This window comes from Tursiops truncatus, chromosome 15 (assembly GCF_011762595.2).
Source record: "Tursiops truncatus isolate mTurTru1 chromosome 15, mTurTru1.mat.Y, whole genome shotgun sequence".
In the NCBI taxonomy this organism is placed as follows: Eukaryota; Metazoa; Chordata; class Mammalia; order Artiodactyla; family Delphinidae; genus Tursiops; species Tursiops truncatus.
Window position 1 is genome coordinate 85,717,030 of NC_047048.1, and position 27,274 is coordinate 85,744,303.

Here is a 27,274-nt window from a genome sequence, read left to right on the forward strand (position 1 = left end):
TGAAACCCAGTCAGAGCTGCACGTGCGGCATTTGGCAAAGTCCGCTCGCCCACCTGGAAACCCCAGGACGGAGGACAACCCCCCATGAGGGTCCCCTCCTCTCCTGGCACCTGATCTGCCCGTCCCGAGGGTGTCTCTGGACAGGGCCATCCAGCCACACCTCTGTCGGGCGGGGGCACCCATGCAAGTGTCTAAGACAAGAGACCACCCAACTCCTCCTCCGACCCAGAGGGCATCTCTTTCTCATGCTCTCTACCGGCTTCCTAAGCTCCCCTCTCCCCAGCATCCCCTCCTCTGGCGTCTGCCGCCAGCCCCCACAAGACAGCAGAATCCAGCCAACTGTGGGACCCACTCAGGGGGGGCAGGTTCCAGGGGCTACAGTGTCCGGGCCTGGGTAGCAGCTCTCCCAGATCCCTTGGAGAGAAGGCAGGCATGAGCCCCTGATCCCAGCACACCGCCTCCTTCAGGAAGCTCTCCCTAGTTGTCTCTCCCACTTGGCACTTGGTGGCGAGCTGCCCTAGTGGAGCCCGCCCCTGGGGGCGGGAACGCAGGAGGCAGCTGTCCTGGGACAGCCACGCAGGCTCCCCTGGGCACCACAAGCAGGCAGCCCAGCCCCCCTGCCCCACACCGAACGTCCGTGTATCCAAGCAGGCGGCCTGGAGGTCTGCTCAGGGGTCTCAGAGAGCAGGGCTGTCCACACCACTGCTGAGGGCAGCTGAGGACCACGCAGGACAGCGCCGGCCAGGGAGGGAGTGTTTGATCGGGAACCAGTGTGCACTGGGGGTTACGGGGTCACGAAGCCCCTCCTGCTGTGCAGAACTCCCTGGGTGCAGGTGCACCAAACCCTCCAGGTGGGTCCTCACCGCCAAACCAGCCCTCTTCACACCTTGCTTATTCAAGGGTCTGACGTGGGGGGCGGATCCGATCTTGACTTCGCAGCGGGAAATCCGGGCCAGATGCCTCCACGAGCGCTCAGCACCTTCTTTACGTTTGGGGCGAGTGTGAAATAGTACAAACAAGCTTCCTACAAAGGCCTCCCCGCAGCCTCCACCCTTCAGGCCTTCGGAAGCATCCAGAGATGTCCCAGGGCCTCGTTCTGTCCACAAACAGCATGGACGGGGGCGTCTGCCTCACGGGGCAGGGAGCAGAAGAAAACAGGACGCTTCCCCCGTCTCTCCCGTGTTTACGTCTCAGATCAGTGGCCACCGGGGGACAAGCCCAGGGAATGGAGAAGTTAAAACCAACCAACCTGTGAAAGCCGTGAGCGGCCGCCTGGCCGGTGCCTCTGCTCTGGGCTGCACGTGGCGATTACAGGCCCACCGGGGGGCCCTCGTGATGCGGACTCACAGGCAAGTACCCCCAAAGGAAGGTGGGGCCGCTGTGGTCTCCCACGGGGAAGGGCCGGGCAGGCAGGCCCGGAAGGGAGCTCCCTGCCACCTGGCTGAGGTCCCTCCATCCTCCAGGACAGCCACAGCTCACGCTGTCACGCAGACAGAAGAAGTGGGTGTTGGGCCAGAGAAAGGAGAGGGGGCCGGGGCCGGGCCACATGGCTGAGGAGGGCAGACGGAGGCGCCAGAGCCCCCGCGTCACAGCTGGACGCCCGCGGACGCCAGGACCTCTTGGTCTCTGGCTGACCCGACGTCCTGGACGGCCTCCAGGGCAGCTGAGGGGGGGGGGCGGGGGGGACCTGGATGGGCTCGAGTGGACCGTGTCCGGTGCTGCCCGGAGGCCTGGGACAGCTGGAACCGCGACCCAGGGATCAACGTCCCAGGACTGTCTGCAACTCCAGAGTCGTTAATTCCTCTGCTTAAAGCAGGCAGAGCCACAGAGCCAGACGACGTGTCTGCGCACGTGGGTGTGTGAGCGTGCGTGGGGGGGTGAGCGTGCGTGTGTGCGCATGTGGGGGTATGTGCGCGCGTGGATGTGTGAGTGGGCGTGCGTGGGTGTGTGAGTGTGCACGCGTGGGTGTGTGGGTGGGTGTGAGTGTGCGCACGTGGGTGTGTGAGTGCGCGCGTGGGGGGATGTGAGCGTGCGCCCATGGGTGTGTGAGCGTGCGTGCGTGGGTGTGGGTGTGCACATGGGTGTGTGAGCGTGCGTGCATGGGGTGTGCACGTGCGGCGGGGGGGTGAGAATGCATGTGCATGACTCTGTGTGCCAGCATGTGTGGTATGTGTGCGTGCGTGTGTGCTGCACGTTCACAGGCGTGAGTGTCAGCACAGGCGTGTGTCAGGGGCTGGGGGGCGGCGCGTGCTCTAGTAACTAAAATGCTTGTCCTGGGAAACGTTCGCCACACCTGCTGAGGAGCAGGGCGGGTCCTCGGCAGTCACACGCGCGCCCAAGCACGCCGACTTCCCAAAGCGCCCGGCTTCTTTCCTTCTACACTTCTTGAAGGTGGGGACCCCGGGGCAGTGGATGGACGCTGGGAGGATCACGCACTGTTTGGGCCGGGGTCTGGGGGCCCCTGAGAAGGAGCCTCTACTCCATCATCTCCCAAAACTGGCCCCCCAAACCGTCCCTCAAGCGGAGACATGGGTCTCCTGTCTTCCAAGGGGCCGCGATTTCACAGAGGAGACGCCACAGCCCCCTTGCTAGCTTAGCCCCCTTGCTAAGTGCAGCACGTCTGACAGTCTAGCCTCAACCCCTCCTGCTGCAACCTCGGAGACCCTCCCAGCAGTGGCCTTGGGGCCTGCGTCCGGCTCAGCAGCTCTGGGGACAAGAGGTATGTCTGGGCCGGCACCTCCCGTCACCAGGGGCCCACGGCACAGGGAGCGTGTGGGACAGGACACAAAACTCTCTCCAGTGGCCAAGGGCCCCTCCCAGTAGGGTCGAGCACCCACGGCCACCGAGATCCGACAGGGGAGGGTCCGTGCTGCTGGCGGCCTGACGTGACTCTCCCAGGGCCAGAGAGCAGGGGCTGGGCTGGGCAGGATGTGCACGTGCTTGGCCCAGGGGCCTGCAGCTGGGGCCTCCCTCTCCCACGGCAGGAGGGCGAAGGCGGGCTCAGACCTCACGCAGAGGAGCGGCCACTCGCCGGGGCCCCTTCACACCAGCCACACCGAGTACCACACTGGGAGGGGCTTTTCTCACCACTGAGGGTCTGAGGTGGAGAAACACTGCCTTCGAGAACAAGAGAGGGGGCACGGAGCAGACACGCCGGGCGGAGGGGGCCGGTGGGGCCACATGGAAGGTTCCACGACCAACCCCTCCCGGGAGGCTGGAAGAGAGGGGTATCCTCGTGCTGCGGCCCTGAGCGCACACCACGGTTTCCGACTCCGAGCCTGGATCCTCCTGCACTAGGCCCAGCCCGCCCTCCAGCCGCCTGGCCAGCAGCCCCAGCAGAGAGGTGCACACAGGTGGGACCCTGGGTGTCCTGGCGAGGGCGGGGGCCATGCACAGAGGCTACTGCAGACACTGCTCCCCAGAGATCTCAGAGCGTCAGGACCCTGACAGCCAGGGGCACGTGATGTTGCTTTCAAAGTCCTTCCCAGAGAGCAAGCGGATTCCCTCACTGACCAGGACGGACACAAGCACCCTGAGGAGACAGCGAGGCTCTCCCTGAACCGTGTGTCACCCCAAATGCCAGAGGCCCCCGCGCACTGACAGCTGGGGGCCCAGGACAGGGTCCACTCCGCCTCCTGGGGCTGGAATCCCAGCTCAGAGCTGCTGCCCCACAGACCCAGGTGCCCAGGATAGGAATGACGGGGGCCACTGCTTCCCAGGATACAGACCCAGGTGCCCGGGATAGGAATGACGGGGGCCACTGCTTCCCAGGATACAGACCCAGGTGCCCGGGATAGGAATGACGGGGGCCACTGCTTCCCAGGATACACGGTGGGGATGGGCAGCTCTGACTCCAAGACAGCAAGAGGTCACAGCCAAGGGGCCGGTGAGTGGAGGAGAGCAGGTGGGGGACGGTCAGCTCCGCGGGGACAGGAGAGACGCCTACAAGACAGAGCTGCCTTGGCCTCTGGACGGCGGGGGTCGCCCTACTGAAGATTTCCCCGACGGCTGCGGCACTGTCCAGCCCGGGCCCCGTCAGGGGCTGATGGGAGACAGGCAAGGCAGGGTCCCCAGGGGAGGACAGCGTGCACATCTGCTCACCATGACCAGCCCGGCCCAGGACCCCAGAGCACAAGCCCAGTGTGGGGCAGTGCCCCAGCCTCCCAGCACCTCTCCCCACAGGCAGGTCCATATAGCAGTGCTGGCCACAGCCTGGTGACCAGCACCCGGCCAGGGCAGAGGGGAGAGGACACGGGGGCACACCCGCCATCTTCCACATCCAGAAGGGAGCCCCCAAGAGCCCCCTTCCAGGAGCCTGTGGAGCGGGCCCCTCCCCACAAGAGCCAGGTTCGGGAGGTCTGAGGGTTGCTCTGCTCTGGGGTGGTCCCAAGCCTCGCCACCCTGCCCCCTGCAGGCCAGGGTACTGGACTTGGGGCCGGCTCCCATCACAGGACACTCAGAACCCACAGGAAGGAGGGCGACACTGACCAGAAGCTCTGGGTGGGCACCCAAGACAGATGGGGCAGGACAGGAAGGGGGGGCGGAGACAAGCCACGCCTGAGGGGCCAGCCACCGCCCACCCAGGCCTCAAGGCCACTGCTCCTCACAAGACAGGCCTGCCCCTCGCTGCCACCCGGCCCCGCTCCCAGCCCACGCGTCGACCCAGCCGCCAGGGGCCCGTCCTCAGCCTTGACCCTGGCCTCTGTCACGCCCAGGCCAACAGTCTGCAGAGTCTGCAGAGTGGGCACGGCCAGCCGGGCTGCCCCTCGCTGGAGAAGAATTTCTGCCGACCTCCAGTGCGAGACCAAGGGCCGCGTCTGCCCGGCACCCCACACGGGCACCCGCGCTGTGCTACTCTAAGCAAAGGGCCCCGGAGGGTCCGCCTCGAGCCCGGGAGGCCAGGAGTCAGGGGCAGGCCGGCGGGCGGCCTCACTTCCGTGGCCCGGCCCAGCCCACATCGCCGAAGGGGCCCTCGCCCGTGGCAGAGCGCGGCGGGGGCCCGCACGGGGTGCAGAGGTCCGAGTCCGTGTCCGACTCGCCCTCCGCAATGTAGGGCCTGACTTTGGCGCACGGCGCGGCGGCGGCGGCGTAGCAGCTGTTGAGGGCGTCCAGGTTCTCCTTGGACTGGGAGATGCTGAAGCCGCTGAAGGAGCGTTCCAGCTCCTCGTGGTCTACGGACGGGATGGAGATGGACGTGTCGCTGTCCCGCAGGGCGCCCTCGTGGGGCCTGCAGGCCGGGCCGTCCTCCGACCTCAGGAGCTCCGTGCTGGCCCGGTGGCCCCCGCTGTAGGCGGACAGGGACCGCTCGTGGGCGGGTGGCGGCGGGATGCGCACCAGCGAGCCGTGGTCCCCCACGGGTGAGGTGCCGTGGCCCTGGCGCGGGTGGCACTGCTGCTGCCACGAGGTGGAGGGCGGGCACTGGGCGGGGGGCGCGGCGGGGGGCGCCGAGAAGTTCTTCTGGCCCATGGAGCTGGTGGAGCGGATGAGCTTGATGATGCAGCCGCTCCTGCCGCCGTGGTCCCGGCTGTCCTCGGGGCTGTGGTATGGCGGCGCCGGCTCCGGCTCCTTGGCCCCGAAGTAGGCCTCGGTCTCCGTCGGGGGGACGCCCATGCGCTGCGTGTAGATGTTCACCAGGAAATCCAGCTTCTTCTCCATGGACAGGACCTGCAGGAGGGGCTGCTAGGCCATGCTGGGCTGCCCCCCGGGGCGGGGGCCCATGCTGCTCCCCGGGGGCGGGAAACTGGGCTGCCCTCCGGAGGGGGGGGAACTGGGCTGCTCCCCAGAAGGGGGGCAGCCCAGGATGTTTCCCACAGAGGTGCAGAGGCAATGGAGGGCAGATTCCCCACAGCAGCTCAGCCTCTGACCCCACCTGTCAGTGTGTGGCCTCAGGACTTCAAACACAGACCCTCCTGCTTGTCTGGGCCGCCCTGTGTCCGCTGTGGGTTCACCCCTCAGAGCAAACTCTACAGCGGGTAAGAACTGGCCATTCCTTTCCTCAGCCCCTGTCAGGGAAGCGCCCCAGGCCCGGGGGGTGCTCCTGGGGGCCCAGGGTCCAAACACAGCAGCCCTCCCTCCCCCCAAAGCTTGAGCTCTCCCCCGCAGGGTCCATGCCGACACCCCAGGACCCCCAGACGCTCCCACCTGCTTCTCCACCTTCCCCAGCCGTCCCATCATGCTGGGGTCCTCGGGCAGCTCTGCCTCAGCCGGGCCCTTGCCTCGGTCTTTGTCCGCTATGGCCGGGCCTCGCCCCACGATCTGGTCCACTCTGCCGGGAAGAGACCCCGTCCCCAGCATGAGTTCAGGTGGGAGCAGTGGAGCCCGTGGCCCTCTCCTCCTGGGCCAGGCCGCAGCCACCAGATCCAGGCTCCGGGCTGAATCCAGAGCCGACCGGGGGCAGCGAGGAAGCAGGACAGATGGAGCCCGGGCGCCTGGCCCTCGTCCTGCCCTCCGCTGCCCTCGGGGCCTGTCCCCGACCGTTCCATTCCAGTGGGGCTGGCACATTAGCAAGGGGTAAAGAGAAGGAAGTTGGGGCCAAGCACCCCTCGGCTCCCCCGCCCCCACCCCCGAGCTCTGCTCCTGGATAACGTGCCGCCGAGGCCCCTGCCCACCCGGGGTCTGGAGGGGATGGAGTTAAACGTCTGCAGCGGGAACCACAGAAGCAGGGGGGCGTGAGGACTTCGCGCCATGCGCCGGACGGGGGAGGGGACACAGACCAACACAGGAAACCACCAACGCACAACCAGAGGAGGGGACAGACAGAGCCACTGGCAACCAGAGAGGGGGTCCGTGCGTGCTCGCGCGTGCGCACGTGTGTGCTTACCATGCACGCCTGTGCATGCACTTGTGTGAGAGCGCGTGGGCCTGTGTGTGCGCACGCACGTGGGAGAAGCAGAACGCAGCTGCGGTGACCTCAAACGAGGCCATCAGTCACGAATGCCAACAAGAGGGGAAGGAGGCCTCCTTCAGGGCGGAGGCCTTCTGCTTGACCCATGCGGCGTCCCCTGTCCCCTGTGCTGAACGGGAAGGGCCACTGAGGGGCTCGGAAGGGACCTTGGGAGTGGCAGGGTGGGCGCCCGACACCCTGAGCCCCAGAAGTGCAGCCACGTGGACGCTGGGCAAAGGCACCAGGCCAGGGTGCAGCTGGGCGGGACAGCCACCCAGGCACAGGCCGCGCAGCCCCGCCGCTTCTCGAGCCTCAAGCGCCAAGTGCGCCACCCAAGCTCCCGAGTGGGGAGGGGCGCCAGCTCCTACCCCGCAAGCAGCGTCACGGGAGCTGCCGGCCTGCTCGGCCGCCGTCCTCACCCACAGCGCCGCCCTAACTGCCTGTCGGGGCTCAGGGTGCTCTGTCCTTGCTGTCACGGAAAGCAGGAGGGGGTCAGGCTTCGCGTCGGCCGCGGGGCGTCATGCTCGATCATGCGGTGGCAGGGCGGGCGTGGGGCCCTCGGCTCCCAGCAGACGCCAGTGGGGACAGAGCGGGAGGAGGGGTGTCTGGTGCTCCAGGCGTCCACACAGTCCAGGCACGGGCGCTCAGCGCCTTCGCCCCTGCCACATGACGGGCCGCCCTCCCGGCCTCTCCCCTGGGAGCCTTGGCCCAGGTCAGCCTGGAGCTGCCCCCGGTGGGTCTTCCGTGGAGCCTGTGCCACCCCCTCCCCTGGGCCTCGGGCTTCACCCGTCCTTCTGGCTCCTCTGTGGGCATCCGGCTGCAGTGGTCCGGGAGGCCTGCGGGGCCCTCCCAGCCCGTGGCTGTGAACGCCCAGCCCCTGTGCCCTGCAGCAACGCCCAGGAGGGTGGGCTTGTCTCGGGGTACAGCTTCCTTGGGGCTGGAGGACACAGGCAGAGCGGGGGACGCGGCAAACACTGTCTGGGCGGCCCGGGGTCAGGCCTGCTCCCCAGGAAATTCCTTTCTCATGGGAGAGCCGCCAGGCTGAGACGCCCAGCGCACACTGACCCTCACCTCACGCACAGAAACCTGGGCACACGAGGGTCGGGCGCCCCCAGTCACTCCAACGGCCCAGCTGCCAGCATCCCTGCCGGCCTCCGGGACGCCCCTGGGCCCCTCTGCCTACTCGGCGGGCGTGTCCGCCCTCACCCCACATCCTTGCCCTGGGCTCTGCTCTCCCAGACCTGCTGGGGGGCGGGTCGCGGCCATCATTTCCATGCTCCGGGGGAGCAGGAAGGCTCCCAAGTCTGAATTCATCACCAACGAGCCTGCTTCTGCTGACTCGCCGCCTCACTGCCTGCCCCCCACTCTGCCCATTGGCTGGGACCGTCTTCTTCAACAACTCTGACCACGGTGAAAACCGGAAATAGAGCCCCCAAAGCTCTGGGGACTCCCCGGGAGCTGGTCTCCCGCCAGGACCTGCTCAGTCCGCACAGCAGCCCAGGTCGACCCACCGGCAGGTGGTGGCAGGGGTCTGAGGCGGTGCTGGGGCAGGGCCCCACGTCTAAACGCACCTGATCCTTGGGGGGCTGCCGTCCTCTTCTGCCCAGGGAGCCCCCACCCCCAGCGGACGCCACACAGGGGTCGGTGGAAAGGAGCCCCCCGGACAGCCTCCCCAGGACCCCGCCAAGAGGAGCAGCTCAAGGGCACCCCAACCCAGCCCGCCAGGGCCTGCAGAGGATGTCGTTTTGTCAGGGACAGAGAAGCAGCCCCTCCGTCCCGTCGAGCAGAGCGGGTGCTGCCGTCATGTGGCTGGAGCGAAGGGGGCTGGCCATTCCACAGAGACAAGCGGGAGGCGTCCTGACCTAGGTGAGTACTGGGGTGACTCTCTCGGAGGGGCCGTGGGTCCTTTGGTGGGGTACTTCTTGTGCCGGGGAGTTGAAGGGGGTGGGGGGCCCACAATCATATCTATCCTGGCGAGTAAACAAGAAAAGAGACACCAGGAAAATGCATCGTGAAGCAACATGAAAGGGGAGGCAGCCGGAAACTTGCAGAGACAGAATGAATGACCCGCTGAGAGCAGCCGTGACCTTTCTCACAAACGGGACGCAGGGACACTGCGCTCCCGTGACCTCAGATGTGGTCAAGCGAGCACTGGGTGAGGCCACGAGCTCGCGGTGCCCCGTCTGCCCGAGCAAGGGTGCACGTCCAAGGACACGTGGCAGCTGGCAGCAAAGTGCCAAAGGACCCCGGGAAAGACACCAAGGCCCTGCCAGGAAGCGACAGACATCTGGTTCCTGTGGGGCTCTGTTTGTCTCGTCTGTTTTCCAGACAGAAGGGGAGGGAGAGGGGATGGCCTAGGACAGAAGAGCCTCGTGAAAAAAGCTGCTATCGTGAGTGGCGGCGGGCCGGCCATCAAAACCCAGGGTGGCCTCTCACGCACACGCGTGTGCTCACACCTGCACACACACGTGGACACACGCACGCTTGCACACACGTACACACCCTCGAGTCTGCACGCACGGGCACACGTGTACACACCCTCGAGTCTGCACGCAGGGCACACGTGTACACACCCTCGAGTCTGCACGCAGGGCACACGTGTACTTACTCACGTATACACGTGCACGCTCTCGCACATCATTTACACGTGCACAACTGCACGCGCGTTCACACAAACACACAGGTCTCCTCATGCTCAAGGAGGCCGCTGAGCAGATGGCCTCCCGGCCTGAGCCTGGGGACAGGGAGGGGCTGTGCCCTGGCCTCACCCCACGGGAGCAGCCGGAGGCCCAGAGGGGCCTCTCCCCGGGCATCCTGAGCAGGGCGGGGAGACGCCACCTGCCATGGGGCTGGGATCTGGGCTGACCCCCAGGACCGCCCCAACCACCCAGACCCCCACGGCCAGGGCCTAGGCTTCAGGGCCAGAGAACCGGCAGCCGCCTCATTGGAGGGACCCCAGGAGGGGCCTGACCGGCAGGAAGGCAGGGTCCATTCCAGGAGAGACCCACGACAGCCACGGGCCTCCTCCCAGGCACCAGGCACACGTGTGCGTGCCCGCCCGTCTGTGTGTACGGTGCGTGCCTACGAGCACACACGTACTCGGTGTGCGCGTGTCGGTCCGATAGGACACACGTGTGAGCACAAGGCTTAGAGCGTGGCTACGTGTGTACACGTGTGCTGGCACACGTGGGCATGCGGGAGTGGACATGGGTCTGTGTGGGTGCATGTCCTGGGTCCTTGCTGTGTCTGTACACACGTGTGTACGGCTGACTCCTGGGGTGAGCAAGCCAGTGCTCACATGCAGCCAGAGATGGCAGCGCCAGCGTGTGCCCGGCTGCGGCCCACCAGGCACATGTCCAGCCCCACCGCCTGCTCCGGCCGTGGGACTCCGTCTGTGCGGTGGGGAGGGACGACCAGCCCTCCGTCTGGAGGAACAGGTGCCACGTGGCCTAACTGCTGCCTGATGGGCCCACGGAAACCTGCACCTTCACCTCTCAACAGAACTAACTCCTCTCCCCAACACACACGGGCACACATGGGCAACATACGTGCGTGGACACACGACACACGTGGCACAGCACACACAGACACATGCGCGCACCCACACATGTTTGCCAAAACATGTGTTGCACCCCTGTGCACACATGCACATGCATGCACGTGTACACACACGTGCACCCGAGGCCTGAACACGTGCAAGCACACACGTGCATTCACGCATGTGCATATGCACGCCCGTGTGTGCGCACAACACATACACGCTTGCCCATCGCAGCACGGGCAGGAGAGAAGAGAGAGACAACAGAAAGGTTAAAAACAGGCCACACGAGGACATGGGAGAAAGCCCACGCGGGGCCGGAGAGGAAGGGCCCAGATGTGGCAGCTAGCGGGGCCAGCCGCTGCGCACACAGCGCGTTGCCGCCCCACCTCTGGCAGGAGTGTGCAGCTGCGCCACGCCCCTGTCCCTACCCAACCCGGGTTTGGCCCGGAGGACGCCGCTCCACGCCCCCGGGCCCAGCAGGCGGGGGAGGTGCTCTTGCCTCCCTACCCCCCACCCGGCTTCGGCCCTTAGGACCCGCCCCACGCCCCCGGGACCAGCAGGCGGGGGAGGTGCTCTTGCCTCCCTACCCCTCACCCGGCTTCGGCCTGGAGGACCCCGCTCCATGCCCCGCGGCCCAGGCAGGCGGGGGAGGTGCTCTTGCCTGCGCCACGCCCCCGTCCCTACCCCCCACCCGGCTTCGGCCTGGAGGACCCCGCTCCATGCCCCGCGGCCCAGGCAGGCGGGGGAGGTGCTCTTGCCTGCGCCACGCCCCGTCCCTACCCCCACCCGGCTTCTTCGGCCCCGGAGGACCCGCCCCACGCCCCTGGGACCAGCAGGCGGGGGAGGTGCTCTTGCCTGGACTGCAGGTTTTTGATGCGGGATAGCATGTCCAGGTGGCCGGCCGAGTACTGCTCAATCACGTCCATCACGTCGTAGGGCCGTAGGCTCTCCTTGAACTTGCGCTTGGACACCAGGAACCGCATGACACTGGAGGGGGTGGTCGGCAGGCTGTGAGCCCTGGGCACAGACCACCGAAGGCAGCCCCCCAGCGTCCACCTGCCTTGGCCCGCCCAGCACCTCCGAGAACGTCTGCTGGATGACTCGGCCCTGTCATCTGGGCCACCCACCTGTCTCGTACCCCAGCCACACTTGGGCCCCGCTGCGCAGAGGACCCGTGTCCACCCAGAAACCCCTGTGCCGCGGCAGCTCCCAGCCGTCTACTAGCAGCCTTGGGCACCCGGCACCTGGGACGCAGGCGATGGCTGGGACGGTAGGTGCCTCGTGAGCCGCGGGGGCCAGACTGAAGGGGTGTCGGCCGCGAGGCATCCCTCCCGAGCGCGTGCCCTCACACCAGCCCCCCAAGGCCCCGCGTCCGTGGACGACTCTGCGAGGGAGCCCGCCGGGTCCTCACCACACGGCCCTGATGCTGACTTTGAGGCCCGGGGTCAGATCCTCCGTCACAAACTCGCAGTTGCAGCTCTTGTTGTCGTCCACAATGTCCTCCCCTGGGAGACTTGCTTCTGGGTGGAAGGACACAGCCCGTGAGGGGCTGGGCCACCCCCGGGATGGAGGGGGCCTAGTGTTCCGGCCCCACAGCGCACACGTGTCCGACGGGGCCTGCGCCGGGCACAGCCACACTCCAGCCCGCCCCCGTCCTGCTTTTCCAGACTGCTTCCCTCCACTGTGCTCCTCAGGGAGCAACCACCACAAGGGTGTAAGAGGGCACCCCTGTGCACAGACAGAAGGGCAAGGTGGGATACGTCCACACAGAGTACTCGGGGAGCGTCAGCCGTACAAGCAGTGATGCGCCGGCACCAGCTCCACGGGTGGGCCTGGCAAACACGGAGCTCGGGGAGCAGAGCCCGACGCAAGAGGACAAGCCCGTGTGGCCCCATCGCATGGAGCTCCAGGACAGCAAACCCCAACTCGAGGGCTGCCCGACCCACCTTCCGAGTTCTGCCGGGAAGCGGCGCCCCTGGCGCGGAAGGCCTGCCGCGCGCGGCCGCGCTCCCCGAAGCTCCAGCTCTTGGGCACCTTGCTTGGGCTGTCCTCCAGGCTCTGGTCGGCGCTGGGCGACCGCCGGACGGTCTGGGCCTGAGGGGACCCCTTGCCCTTGGCAGCCACGCCGCGGGGGCTGGAGAAGACACGGTCTTTCAAACTGACCTTCTGACTGCTCCCGCGAGAACCGACAGACGGACAGACACACAGAAAGACAGCAAGAGAGGTCACTCTGCAAAGAACACTCGCTCCCGCTGGCTCCTGGTGGGAGGACGGGGTGCCCTGGCCGTGGGATGGAGCACGGGCCGGGGCGGGAGGGTCGCTAGGGCGAGCGGGGACAGGTCAGCTCCACCACAGGCTCTCCGGGGCCCGCTCAGCACTCAGTCTGGCCGGTGAGTGGTCAGTGGACTCTGAAATCACCTTCAGCTACCACCAAAAGGTGCCTGAGACCTCGCCACACCGTCAACCAGGGCTCCCTCTTCAAACGCCCTGGGCGATGACGGCTCTTCCCTGGGCACCTCCTGAGGGCCCCCGGCCACTCCAGCAGCTACCGTGCCTGCCCTCCACCCCCGTAACCGCCCCAGCTCAGGAGGGTGAGGGCTGCAGCTGGCCCCCGGGCCCCTCGGCCGAACCCCAGGGAGCTGCCTGGCGAAACAGGTCGGGGGGCGGGGAGCACGGAGAGCAGCACGAGGGCCAGGGTCTGCCCACCTCATCTCCACCCAGGGCGCACAGGCTGCACCCCCCGCCAGGACACGGCCAGGAACGGAACGTCCACACTTCCAGAGGGATGCTACGGGTGCCGGCCAAGCCCCGGCCCGAGGCCGCAGACGGGGCGACCATGGCCGTACAGCCACAGCCCCGTGAGGGTCTTTGGGCCTCGTTGCCCCGTCTCTTGGTAACCATGGAGACGGGTCTGACACCCCACGTTTGTTGGTTCTAACACCCTCCAGGCAGCAGGCAGGAGACAAGGGCGGTCTCTGGTCAGGGTGCGGTCAGGCCCGGGGCCAGGCGGCCACTCATTTCCTCCCGTGGACAGTTTCCACCATCTGCCCAGGAGGAGAGTGAGGCCCCCATGAGCCCACTCACGCCACCACACTCAGGGGCCACACTCAGAACCTCCCGAGGGGCCTCTGCGCCGCCCTGGGGCCTGGGACCAGCCCGCATGGGTGTCTGGCAGGGCCTCTGCTGTCGCTGGGAAGCTCCCACCACCAGCTAATCCCTCAGACAGCGCCAGCCCCACCGCAGATGGCCCGGGTCAGCTGCTTCCATCGGCCCGAAGGGGACCCACAGCACAGACATGTCGTTAGACGGCGCAGAAATGACCCACCGTGGACAAGAAGCAGCCAGTGGCCTGGTCCGGCCAGCCCGCACACTGCGGTCCAGGCCGGTGCCCCTGCCCCTGCCCACCAGCCCCCAGGCAGCCAAGACCATCTGTGCTGGTTCTCAGGCCCGAGGCGTGGAGCCCACTCAGCGGGGTGGCTCCTTCAGAGACCCCGTGAACACAGGAGCCGGGTGTCCGCCAGCCTGTGACTGCTGTGCCCGGCACGAGGCCCAGACGGGGGGGACCGACAGGTAGCAGAGCCAGGCTGTGGAGGCTGCTATGAAGATAACCCTCTCCTCCCTTTGCTCCCGAAGGAGACCACCAGCTGGTGCAGGGAGACCGTGAAACAAGGGCCCCACCAAGCCAGGACTGCTGGGGCCCCCAGAACTTGGGCCCACGCAGCGGACCGCGATGACAGAGCCCCAGGAAGGAGCCTTCCCTGGCCTTGGCCTGGCCCTGCCGTCCCTGGCTCTCAGACTGCTCAGACCGGGGAGGGGTGCCCTGCTGGAGGAGGCCACGGGTGGCTGTCTGGACCTCCACGCTCATCACAGCTCAGGGCTCACAGGCACGCGGCCCCCAGCCACCCCAGGCCCGCCTCAACTCCAGGTGCCCGAACGCCGACGGTCCTGCAGGTGTCGAGAGAGACCCTCCGTCACCTCACAAGCCAAGGACAGAAGCATGCGCGGGACGGGGCTCCGGCAGCCCGCTCCCAGGAAAGAGCACGGGCCAGCCCACCTTCCAAGTGAGGGGCATTGACACGGGGCCAGGGCCAAGCTCAGGAGGGTCTGGGGAGAAAGCGAGGCCCAGCCTCTCCTCCCCTGCCTGCTACCCTCCCCAGGGCAAATTCCCAACAAGTGACACCAGCCATCAACGGGGACAGGCGAGCGGGGGCCCCGGCTGAGCGCGGCTGCACCCTGGTCTGCACGGCCGGCCGGGGCCCAGCTCAGCGGGGAAGGAGCCGGCGTCCAGAGAGAGCCGCCTGGCCCACCGCTGGACTGCGGACGCCCAGGGAAGGCGGGGGGGCGGGGACGAAGTGACGTCCGTGAGACGCACACGGCAGGGCCAAGTGAGGCCTGGGCTCCTGGCCCGGCGACGGGCACCTCTGGCCTTTCCGGTTCCCGGGCAGCCTGATCACGGCCCCCGACCCGACCGGCCAGCCTGTGGCCAGAAGCACCCTGGACGCCAGCTCTGGGCAAGCAGGACGGCTTCTGCCGGGGCCCCACATCTCCCCTCCCGGGGCCGCAAGAGCCTCCCCCACGGGGCCTTACGTCGGGAACACACAGGCAGCACGGGCAGGTGGGGCAGGCGACCCTCCGGGCCCCTCTCGAGGGCGAGAAGGGTTCAGAGCATGCACGGATGCAGATGTGCAAGCATGCCGCCGCCCTGGAGCCCCGACCCTGCTGCCCGGCCCCTCCCCACGCCCGCCGCTCGGCACCCCTGCTTCCGGGGCCATCACGGACCACATGCACACGATGACCGGTGAGTGCAGCTGCCAGCACCTGCAGGGCCGCACGGGGCAGGGAGGGGCGGGCAGGAGGGGGCCCCAGAGCAAGCAAGAGGACAGACGCTTCCACACCCCCGAGAGCAGAGAGGGGACGGAGAGAGGAAACGTGCCGGCAGTCAGGGAGCCCACGGGGCAGAGATCGGGCGGCCTTTCACCGACCCGTTTCCAGCCTGCCCTAAACCAGGCCTGCACGTGGGAAGGGGAGCCATGGACCTCTGGCTTTCCGATGTGTCTGGTGTGCCAGGACCGCGGGGAGCGGGCACACACACGACAGAGCTGCCTCCCGGCGGGCGGGCGGGCGGGCTCCGGGTTGAGGGCAGCGGCCCTCCCGTGCGTAGTAGAGGTGCTAGATGGACGAGCCGTGGAAAAAAGGCTCGCGGGAGAGCAGTCAGGCCCCTGAAGGCGCCCTTTCTGGTTTTCAGAGCCCCTGGCCGGCCCCCCTCCTGCTTGGAGCACGGCATCGTTTGGCATGGGGAGAAGGAAAGGGGTTACAGCTCCATGGCCACCGTCACCCAGGCGGTTGGTCGTCTGGAGCCAGAGGGGGCCTAGGGCTCCACCAAGGGGCCGGGAGGCGAGCTGCCAATCAGAATCGGGGCCGGGGGGGGCCGGGCGGCGAGCTGCCAATCAGAGTCGGGGCCTGGGGGGCCGGGAGGCGAGCTGCCAATCAGAGTCGGGGCCTGGGGGGCCGGGAGGCGAGCTGCCAATCAGAGTCGGGGCCTGGGGGGCCGGGAGGCGAGCTGCCAATCAGAGTCGGGGCCGGGGGGGCCGGGCGGGCGGCAGCCTCTCCCTGGCGCATCTAGAACCTCTAATAAGCAAAGTGCTTGGAGCGGGAGGGGGACAAGAGCCGTGCAGCAATGGTCGTCCGAGCGACGTGTCTGAGGTACCTAGCGTGTCCTGGGCAGCATCCACACAGGGACTCTGTGCACCGTCTGCCTTTACTGGAAATGAGGAGAGGACAGTTAGTCCCGGGGGCGCCGGCGACCCAACGCGACCAGAGGGAGCCTGGGCCGGGCGCGCGGGCAGGAGGCGCAGGGACACGAGGCACCAACCACCCGGGGCGGCTCTGTGCTCAAGCCGCACCCGCTACAGAGTTCGCGTCTGAGCGAGGAGAACGAGGGAGCCGCGCATAAAGTCCTCCGTCGGCCTGGAAAAAAAGTAGTCCCTATTTTTGGAGAGAAAAAGAAAAAAATCCCAGTTTTTTCCTCCAAAAATACCTTTTCCTCCCAGCGTCAGTTTGGGGCCACATCTTTCAAAAGATGTATTATTTTTTTTTTTTTGCTATATTCATGCCAACAACAGAAATAATACATGGGCTGAGGCTGTGCTGGTTCTAGAGGGACAGGATTCCAGAAGGCTCACGTTTCAGAGGAAAAACGTGCAAGTTCGGCTTCACAAACCAACCCAGCCAGCGGCCCGATCAGAAGTGGCCTCGGTTTACCCAGAAGGCAGTGGCTGCCCCTCCCTGGAGGGGAGCTAAGGAGAAGGGGGCTTGGGGCTCCTGGACTTGAAAGGGCCGCCAAGGTCGGGCCTTGGGTGAAGTCCACCCCGTGCTGAGGGCAGAGACGGACCTGCGGGCGGCCCTTCAGGAGACGCTGCCCGTGGTCACCCTGCCCAAGAACCTCCCCAAAGGCCCAAGACTCAGCTCTGCACTAGAACCTGAAAACTTGTAATCAAAAATGAGAAGAACCAGCAAGAGCTTCAGGAAACCCTTCACTTCCCCGGGGCCTCGCTCTCTGCCCCCACCTTTGCTTCTGAGACCGCGGTTCTCAAACTCTGTGCCTGACGAACCCAGACGCGGCCAGCGGTCTCGACTCACAAACGTGTTCAGTGTCCCCACGTTCACGTAAACACCGACGGCACCTGCCAGCGTCCAGACAAGGATCTCCCCACTGACGCCAGCAAGCCAAGGTCAAGTCTCCTCAAGGAGCCCTCGCTCGGCCGCCCCGGCCTCGCCCTGCACGCAGTCCCCTGCGAGCGTGCGTGCTTCCCCAGTGGGACCTTCCCCAGTCACTTCGGGTTGTAGAACAAAACTAACTAGAGGTCGGCCCCGGGTGGAGGGAGCTGGGGTCCAGCTGTCCACCGAGTGCACCCACATGGGGGCAGACCTCCCCAGGACTTGGACCCCCCCGCCAGCAGGAGCCCCTCAAATGTAGGGCAAACGTTCTCTTCCAGAGTGCACCCCCGAGGCAGCCACAGCCCCACCAGGGCCTGCAGGACAGATAAGGAGCCTAAAGACCGGATCCCCATGGCCAGCTCCCCCCAGGGGTCCCCAGGCCCGCCCCGCCCCACCCCACCCGGAGGCTCCTCCCCAGGGAAAGAGGACCAAGCGGGGCGGGGTCTTCCAAGCCCCCACCTTGACCAGCTTCGCTGCGCTCGCCCGCCCAGCACAGCCGAACCCACCGTTTCCTAGGTGACCGCCCACGCCTGGCTCCCAAGCGCACGAGACCGGGGAGAGGCTCTCTAACCGCAGTGACTGTCTTTAATTGTAACGAAAACTTAAACAGCCTCACGCGGCCAGCGGCTCCGGCATGAGACAGCGCGGCCTGAGAGTGGGACGGAGCGGGGGGAGGTGGGCTGCTGGTGGCCTGGCCCCCCCCAGCACTGCCCCTCTGCTTCGAGGGGGCGAGGAGCCCCAACTCCAGCCCGTTGCCTCTGGGTTCCAGGCTGGCGCTGGGGTTTCCTGCCCACAGCAGCCAAGTGGAGCTTCACCCCATCAGAACTGCCGGCAGGCAAGCCCGGGGGCCCGGGCTCGAGAGGGTGGAAGAGGCGCCCACGGACACTCACCAAGACCAGACTGGACAGACACGCACCCGAACACGGCACACTGCCCCCCGCGACGAAGAGGGGAGCCACAGGACAGGGGCAAAGCGGCTGGGGCACAGGGGCTCCCCCAGGCATGGGAGGGGCGGGGGCAGTCAGAAATGGGGTGGGTCAAAGGGCAGGTCAGAGCCACACCCAGAGCAGCACAGCCTGAGACCCCCGCCTGCCCCGCCCCCAGCCCCACACCTTGGTCTGACGCCCACACAGCCACGGGGCGCGCCCCCATCCTGAGCCAGGACCGGGGCTCTCACGGCAGCTGAGGGAGGGTCCCTGCGTCCACCCCGTCCACCTGTGCTTCACGGGACAGGGTCCCCTCACCAGGCAGCCCAGGGCCAGGCCCACCCTGCCGTGGGTCCTGTGGCAGGCTCATTTCCTGCAGACCTACTATGCACTGGGCGCTACAAAGGGGCTCACGGCTGCTCCAGTCAGGGAACAGAAATGCCACCTGTTTCCTGGCTGACCGGTGTGCATCCAGGAGGGGCAGGGCCTCTGTCCCAGGGCCTCGGCCCGGGGCCCCCAGGGGAAGCCGCTGGGTCACAGGCAGGGACACACGGACACGAGGGGAGGGAGGGAGGAGCAGGAAGCGGGGGGGCGGGGGGAGCCACAGAACGTGCCGGAGAGCCGGGGGGCTCCCGCGTATCCTCACCTTGAGTCCTGCTTTCAGGGTCAGCACCTCATCCCCAAAGACAGAGCAGACGTGAAAGGGGCCCGAGAAGGGCAGTGACATGATTAAAGGCACTTGGGGGGCAGGCAAGATTTTCCAGATTGGGGGAGGGAGGGCAGGAGAGGAGAGAGAGAGAGAGAGAGGCTGAGACGAAAATTGTCGGGAGAGGAGATAAAGCAGGGCGACGAGCACAGGAAGCCGCGTCAGGCCGGAGGGGCCGGACGGGTGGGCGGGCCGCGCCGAGGGCCAGAGAGGCGCCCACCCCGGCCGAGCCACGGGCAGCCGCGCCGCCTCCCCGGCCTCAGGGTCCCGGGGCTCACGGAAGGGGCAGATGGCAGCACCGACGGGATCCCACAAAGCACGCGAGGCCCTGCTGCACGCCCCTCCCCGCCCGCCCTGACCACAGCCCTGCGTCGGGCCCCCTCGCTCCCAGCCTGCCCAGGAAAACAGAGGTCGCTGCCTGGGCTGAACCCGCTCTGGTCCAGGTCTGAGGGGTTCACCACTGCTGCTCTTTGGGCTGCTTCGGGGCAGAAGCGCTGCCGACCTTTCCGACCCCAGGCCCCAGCTGACAGCCCCCTTTGGGGACGTGGGGGTGGGGACACGTGCCCCCTTCCGATGGATGCCGAGGGTGGGCTCAGCCCAACGCCTCCCCAGCTGGGCAGCCAGCTGAGCCGCCTCTGATCCAGGAGGGCACTAATGTGGGCAGGCAGCGTCTCTGGCCCACGGCCTCGGGGACAGGGCTCCCTCTGCAGGGGTAGACGGGGCGCCGGGGGACCCTGAGCTCAGAGGTACACAGCGATACGCGGACGGGCTGGAGGTCACCAACTTGAACGTTGTGAACTGGTCTGGGTTTTTTTTTCCAACACTAGGAAAACAGCAGGTTGCTGCCATCCCTCCTCTGCCTCCAGCAGAAATGATCCCTGCGAGTCCCCATCTGGGGTCCCAGCCTCGAGCTCGCCTAAAGCAAACAGAACCGCAGGGGCCTGGACAGACCCAGGGAGGGGGAGACCGGTCCCCACCGAGGGCTTGCGAAGCAGGGCAGGAGACCCTGCCCCGAAGGGGACCCTCTCCCACTCCTCGAGAACCTTCCACAAACCGAGACCTGACCGGGGTGATGCGAAGACCCCTCCTCAGAGCTGCCCCTCCTCCCGCCGTCTGACCCTGACCTGCAGTGTCGGGGGGACACCCCGTGGGAGTGTCCACCTGGGTCGCCCTCGGCTCAGAACAGCCCAGGCCCTGTGCTGGAGCTGGTGGGACTGCTCCCCCGGAAGCCCCCCGCGTCCAGTCCGCGGGGCTACAGTCACAGGAGGGCAGGAGCTGCCCCTCAGCTGCTGAGCAGGCCCGGGGCCTGGGGAGGGGCGTGGCCACGGGAAGCGTGATTTAAGGGCCCACATCACCAGCAGGCAGGGCGCCACCCTCAGCAGCACGCAGGCGCATGCACAGCCCGGAGGCAGCCCGCGCCCCCCGAGGACACAGGGCAGGCGCCGAGGCAGCGGGAGCAGGTGGCACTGACCTTGGGGATGGTTCCGGCTGGGGCTCCTTCCTGCAAACAGAAGCACAAGCCTGCTCGCGGGCAGCCCTCCGGGCCGACCCCGTGCACAGCCCAGAGGACCCCCCAAGCTCCCACAGGCCGGGGGCTGCGTGTGAGGGGCCGGAGGAGGCGGGTCCCAGGGGACAGGGAATCCGGAAGGGGTCACGAGAAGTTCTGAGGCTGCGGTCGCTACCGCCCCGTGTTTATGGACACGCGCTTTCATCAGAATCACCGACATTAACAAACTTTCAGAGAGGAAGTGTGGAGGAAGCTCCTCCACAATGGACGCTCAGGACGGCTGAGGTCCTTCACTCAATCACCCCCACGAAGGCTTTTTCCAGATAAGGTCACGTTCACAGTTCCAGGGCATGGATGTGTCTTTGCGGGGCAGGTGGGGGGGCACCATTCAACCCACTCGGCCGCTCCGCCCACCGAGAGCCCTTCCTTGTCGGCAAACAGGCCTGGTCACGGCACCCTCCCCTCCCCTCTCCTGCAGCCCAGCCCATCTCCTCCGCACCCCCCTCGCGCATCAAGCGCTCGAGGAGTCGCGGGGTTTGTGACTGGGAGAGCCAGCAGGTGCCGCCGCGTGTGTCCACCCGACGCTCCAGGGACGTGCACGGCTGGACTCTTCTTCCCGCCTCAGGCCAGAGCACCAGCCTCCTGGCCCCACGTGGAGCTCCCCTCTCTGTGCCCACCCCGCACCCGGCCGCCCCCAGGATGGGAGCCGAGACCGGGGTCAGCAAAAGCGGAAAGCCACCGGCGTCACCGGGTCCCACGGCAGCCCGACCACCAGCATCCTGCTGCTGCCAGCCCCTTGCCAGGCCCCGAGACGCCGTGCCCCGAGTGCCAGCCCAGGCGCCCCCGCTCACCTGAAGGTGAGTCCAGATTTGCTCTTGAGGTTCCGAAGCAGCTCTAACTGGTTCAGCGGCGGGATCAGTCTGCGGCAGGAGGACAGGTGAGTGGGCCCCCGCCCGCCAGAGCCCCAGGGGCCCTCAGCCCAGCTCTCACGAGCATCCGTGTCTCACGCGGGGACACGGGCTGTGCCCGTCACAGGCAGAAAAAGGGGAGGAGTGCACGGCGGCGGCAGACCCCAGGGAGCCCGGGCCCCCACCTCTGGGGCTGGGGCACTGTCTTCATCCTCCCGGGGGCCTCAGCCCTGGGAGTGCGCGGGGCCCGGGCCATCCCTAGAGGGGATGCCTGTGTGGGGCTGGTCCTGCAGGGAGGACAGGGGCTCCCGCCCTCCCCCTTCCCAATCCCTGAACACCCTCAGGGGAAGCACAGTTGCAAACCCAGCCCCCAACATAGTGGCGCTCCCAGACCCCTCTCTACAGAGCCACTCGCTCTACCAAGGCTGAGTGGGGCCGAGGTCACAGGAAATGACTGTGCTGGGCAGAGCCCACAGGGCTGCAAGCGGGCCTCCTGGACGGCTGGCCTGGCCCCGCTCCGAGCCCCTCTTCCCAGAGGCAGTCACACCTACCAGGACAGCCGCACGCCTGGCCCGCCTGCCGGCCCAGCATTCAGTGCTGCGACCACCGACTACCGGCCAGGAAGCCGAGGGGTGAACAGTCCCTCTGGGATGCCAGGGAGGGTTTTGTACCCCTGGGACATTCCTGGGGAAGGCCAGCTCTCCCACCTCCAGCTGCAGGAGACTCACCCGAGACTCGAGTCCCCACAATGTCTGGGGACACTTCTGACCCCAACCCCACCCCACTCCCAACTCCTCCAGTGGATCCTGGCCACCTTAGGCTCTCACACAGCTTCCACGCCATCAGTGACGCTGCGTGTTTCCAGGCCCTGGTCTCTGCTTCCTGACCCAGCCCCACCTGCTGTGACAACTCCGCCTGCTCTCTGACACCCCCACCTGCTCTGTGACACCCCCACCTACTCTGTGACATGCCACTGTCTGTGACACCCCACCTGCTGTGTGACACCCCACTTACACTTTGACATCCCACTGTCTCTGACACACCACCTGCTCTGTGACACCCCCACCTACGCTGTGACATCCCACTGTCTGTGACACCCCACCTACTCTGTGACACCCCACCTTGCTCTGTGACACCCCACCTGCTCTGTGACACCCCCACCAGCTCTGTGACACCCCACCTGCTCTGTGACACCCCACATGATCTGTGACACCCCACATGATCTGTGACACCCCCACCAGCTCTGTGACACCCCACCTGCTCTGTGACACCCCCACCTACTCTGTGACACTCCCTCCTGCTCTGTGACACCCCCACATACTCTGTGACACCCCATTGTCTGTCACGCCCCACCTGCTCTGTGACACCCCACTGTCTGTGACATCCCACTGTCTGTGACACCCCACCTACTCTGTGACACCCCACCTTGCTCTGTGACACCCCACCTGCTCTGTGACACCTCCACCAGCTCTGTGACACCCCACCTGCTCTGTGACACCCCACATGATCTGTGACACCCCCACCAGCTCTGTGACACCCCACTGTCTGTGACACCCCCACCAGCTCTGTGACACCCCACTGTCTGTGACATCCCACTGTCTGTGACAACCCCACTGCTCTGTGACACCCCAGTAGCTCTGTGACATCCCACCTGCTCTGTGACACCCCCACCAGCTCTGTGACACCCCACTGTGACATCCCACTGTCTGTGACAACCCCACCTGCTCTGTGACACCCTCACCTACTCTGTGACACTCCCTCCTGCTCTGTGACACCCCCACATACTCTGTGACACCCCACTGTCTGTGATGCCCCACCAGCTCTGTGACACCCCACCTGCTCTGTGACGCCCCACCAGCTCTGTGACACCCCACCTGCTCTGTGACACCCCACCTGCTGTGACACCTCTCCAGCTCTGTGACACCCCCACCTGCGCTGTGACACCCCACCTGCTCTGTGACACCCCCACCTGTTCTGTGACACCCCACCTGCTCTGTGACACCCCACCTACTCTGTGACACCCCACCTGCTCTCTGACACCCCCACCTGCTCTCTGACATCCCATCTGCTCTGTGACACCCCACCTGCTCTGTGACACCCCCACCTGCTCTGTGACACCTCACCTGCTCTGTGACACCCCCACCTGCTCTCTGACACCCCCATTTGCTCTGTGACACCCCCACCTGCTCTCTGACACCCCACCTGCTCTGTGACACCCCACTGTCTGTGACATCGCACTGTCTGTGAGAACCCCACCTGCTCTGTGACACCCCACCTGCTCTGTGACACCCCATCTGCTCTGTGACACCCCCACCTGCTCTGTGACACCCCACCTGCTCTGTGACACCCCAGCTGTTCTGTGACACCCCACCTGCTCTGTGACACCCCACCTGCTCTGTGACACCTCCACCAGCTCTGTGACACCCCACCTGCTCTGTGACACCCATGATCTGTGACACCCCCACCAGCTCTGTGACACCCCACCTCTGTGACACCCCCACCAGCTCTGTGACACCCCACCTGCTCTGTGACACCCCACCTACTCTGTGACACCCCCACCTACTCTGTGACACCCCACCTGCTCTGTGACACCCCACCTACTCTGTGACACCCCCACCTGCTCTGTGACACCCCACCTGCTCTGTGACACCCCCCCACCAGCCCCCAAACCCAATCCTGAGCCTCCGGCCTTCTTGAGCCTGGGGACCCCTGTCCCTCCTGTGCGCCTGTGTCCAAGCCGTCCTGGGCACCCTCACCCGGTGCACAGCACCACCTCCCGCCACACACACAGCCCTGGCTCCAGCCCTCACTCCCTCCTGTCCCCTCCCACGTCCCTGGTGTCCTCCTCTCCCTGGGCCTCCCTGGATGCCCAGCCTCCTCGTGTGATGTGTCCTTGTCCTTCCCCTGCTCACACTGCCCGCTGTCTCCGAAACAGGAGGATCTGTGACCCCCCTGCACCCTTGGCCCTGACCCGCCCCCGCCCACCTGCCAGTCTGGCTTTGCTTTGGTCCCTCCCAACCCCTCCTCTACCCAGCCACGCCCCCTAGCGCCCATCCGAGTGCCCCCTCCGCCGGGCTCGCCCCAGTCACTGCCATCTCCAGGGCCAGCAGGGGCGGCCCTGCCCCTCTGTTCCCTCTGCCGCCCAAGCCCGGCCAGGCCTGGAACCTGGGAACACTAGCCCTCTCTCTCCCCTCCCCACTCCCCCTCCAGGTCTCTCCTGTCCTCATAGGTCCAGACCTAGCAGGAGGCCTGCGCGGTCAGGTCGGCTCACACCGTGGGCGCAGCAGAGCCCCAGGACTGGACACCGGGACAGAGCTGCTCTCCCCACCCCCTTGGCCACCCACCACGGGGCCTGGAACAGAGACCCTGGGCAGCTGGCCCCACTCGGCCGCCACACACGCAGGTCCAGGGTAGGGGCACACAGTTGGACGTCATGCCTTGGACACACAGAGGCAGGGGACAGAACACGGACGGGCAGGACCGCGGACAGAGACGCGCAGGCACCACGCACGTGAGGGCCACACACAGCCCCAGTCGTGGAGGACGAGGGTGCAGTGGGCGATGGGAGTGGGGGACACATTGGGGGGCGTCCCCAGGAGCGAGCAGCGGCTAGTCTGGGGTCAGACACCTCCGGAGGACAAGGCCAGCCCCCAGGCCCGGGGTGGGGATGGGGTGCTTCCACAGACGTCAGGGGATGGGGGGCTTCTGGAGAAGATGGACCGAGGGGGCCACCGGGTCTGGGAGGAGCCTGTCGGGCTGTGAAGCAGGGTCCCCCCAACTGCCCGGCAGCCTGGAGCCCCAGGGGTCCAGGGCCAGCAGACGGGGCAGGATATGCTGCTCCCACCGCCACCCTCTGCCGAGCGAAGCCCGCGGGGCCCGTGGCCAACGGCGAAAGGCAGGCACTGCTGGGGCGGAGATGCCGAGGGGTCAGGACCCTCCCGCCCCCGGAGCCTGGCCCTACGCTGCCCAGCACGGCACCCTCTTCTCTCCTGGGAGCGGAGGGGTTACCTTCCTAACACGGTTCCCACGCAGGGCGCCACGGGAGGCGCAGCACGGTACCACCACTCCGAGGGGAAGCACAGGGCCTACAAAGGGGCCTGGCCCCAGGCACAGGGGCCCTTGTGGAGCAGTGCAGCGCCCCCGTCTGGGCACGGGGCCCCAGACTGAAAGTGCAGCAGGAAGACAGCCGTGCGGGGCAGACACGGTCAGTGGGGCCACACGGATGGACCGCAGGCCCCCTCCGCCCAGGGCCTCACGTCTCCCTCTCGGGGCGGGGGACGGATGCAGAGAGGGAGACCCCAAGCCCAGAGCTGCCTTCCAGGACCGGGGGCCGCTGGCTGGGGTGCCCCCGAGCTGGGATGGCTGATGCCCCATCTCCACCACCTCTGCACTGGGAGTAAGTGGGGCCCGTGGGGCGAGACCCCAGCCACTGAGACAAGGCAGGAAGCAGACAAGGAACGGAGGACACCTGGACAGACAGACCAGCACGAGAAAGCAGCTGGTGGGGAGGGGCGGTCGGGAGAGGGAACCGGGGAGCGAGGAGGGCACATGTGGCTCCAGGCGGGGCCACAGGCTGGGCAGGGTGGGCTCGGGGGGGCCCCGGAACAGTCCCCAACAGAACAGAACCACACCACACGCTTTCCGCCCATGCAGTCCTACCTGGAGGCCCCGTAGGTTTGAGTTTGCGAGCTTTTTCAAGTGTTTTCACACACACACAAAGGGAAAGGAATGAAAGATTTTAAAAGAACGGGATAAGAAAAAGAAAATGAAAAAAAAAATAGTCCAGGAAAGTGGGGGAAACAACAGAACAAAGAAAATTAGCACGAGGGTCAGTCCTGCCTCGGCCGGAGGGCTGAGAGCACAGTGCCTGCAGCGGTTCCGGGAAGCGGGTGGCGCCAGGCCCCCACCACCCCGAAGCTGAGGGTCCCCGAAAGTGCCCGTAGGACGGTGCTGGAGGAGGGAGCGGGCAGATCCCGAGAGAGGCGGGTGGCAGGTAGGGACCCGCAGGAGGACCCTGCCCCAGGGGGAGGGCTCCGTGGGTGGACACCCCCAGGGGCAGGTAAGGGGACTCCCCGGGTTGAGAGGCCCCAGGGCTCAGCGTCAGCCCTGAGGTGGGAGGGCGGGCTGGCAGGGCAGCGCCCAGCCCGGGGGCACCTGACCTGCATGGACGCTGGCCAGCCCTCGCCCTTCTCACCTCAGACCTTGTTCTAAGCCGCAGCCTGGCACAGACAAACCCCGGGGGGCACAAGCCGTGCCTGGAAAGCCGCCTGCTGACCACGCAGGCCCCCAGGGAGGCCTCCCCGGCCCCCTCATCTCCCCCTCAGGGCGCCTGGGGGTGTCTGTGCTCTGCCCTGTGGGGACCTCGCTGTGGGGTCTGGGGTGCTCTCCTTACTTGAGCAGAGACTCTTGCCCTCACTGGGGGTCAGAGGGTCAAGGTTATCCTTTTGTTTCTAAACACGGGGCCCCCTGGAGGGGCTGCGGTCCCCGGAACCAGCTAGCATTTACCTCCGCAAGCTCTGGGGGGCTGTCGTCACAAGGTTTACACACTATGCACCTGACAGCAAGGACACTAAGCAGGGGGCGGAATGAAGGTGAAAAATAAAAGCCGCAAACTAGAAAACAGAACAAAATTAATCAAATAATCACACACGATTCCTTTTTGAAAAGTACATACATTTTAAAGAAAAAGAAACAAAAAATAACCAAAATGATGAACAACAACCGAAAAATGGGGTTTAAGAACAAAGGGGGCTGCACACAGGCAGTGCTGGGGAGGTGGGGGAGGTACCTGTACATGGGGACGGTCACCGTGCGCTCATAGTACTGCCACGTGGAGTGCAGGTCCGTGCGTGACAGGTTGGTGGCGTAGAACCTCCAGGCGGACTGCGGGGAGGACAGGACGTCAGCTGGGCACTAAGGGGTCCCACCGGCCTCTCCCAGGGCCTCGCCCCTGCGCATCCCCGTGCACGGGGCTCTGGACTGAGGCCCCGTGCTGCTCCCACCCCTTCAGGCCTCAGTAGCCTCTGCAGAATGGAGACGCGGCGGGGTGCGGGGCACAGGTCAAGCGCCCGGCGAGGCTGCAGGGA

The 27,274-nt window shown here is 66.4% G+C and overlaps 1 protein-coding gene across 7 annotated transcripts in view; it reads right to left on the reverse strand.

The window, feature by feature from the left end:
- Positions 1 to 4,929: 4,929 nt before the first annotated feature.
- The window catches only part of KCNQ2 (potassium voltage-gated channel subfamily Q member 2), a 49,921-nt gene continuing 27,576 nt past the window's right edge, over positions 4,930 to 27,274 (reverse strand). Inside the window, exons 8-17 of one of the 7 annotated variants that reach the window (XM_073793169.1) lie at positions 26,977 to 27,071; positions 25,848 to 25,877; positions 21,132 to 21,200; positions 20,245 to 20,274; positions 12,371 to 12,594; positions 11,836 to 11,944; positions 11,280 to 11,411; positions 8,746 to 8,853; positions 6,142 to 6,265; positions 4,930 to 5,664 (exon numbers count right to left, since the gene is read on the reverse strand). In XM_073793169.1, the coding sequence (XP_073649270.1) occupies positions 4,930 to 5,664; positions 6,142 to 6,265; positions 8,746 to 8,853; positions 11,280 to 11,411; positions 11,836 to 11,944; positions 12,371 to 12,594; positions 20,245 to 20,274; positions 21,132 to 21,200; positions 25,848 to 25,877; positions 26,977 to 27,071 (1,656 nt within the window). Of the gene's footprint in view, positions 5,665 to 6,141; positions 6,266 to 8,745; positions 8,854 to 11,279; positions 11,412 to 11,835; positions 11,945 to 12,370; positions 12,595 to 16,131; positions 16,186 to 20,244; positions 20,275 to 21,131; positions 21,201 to 25,847; positions 25,878 to 26,976; positions 27,072 to 27,274 lie in introns of all 7 variants that reach the window. The other 6 variants (XM_033840489.2, XM_033840492.2, XM_073793170.1 and 3 more) reach the window with 6 other exon arrangements.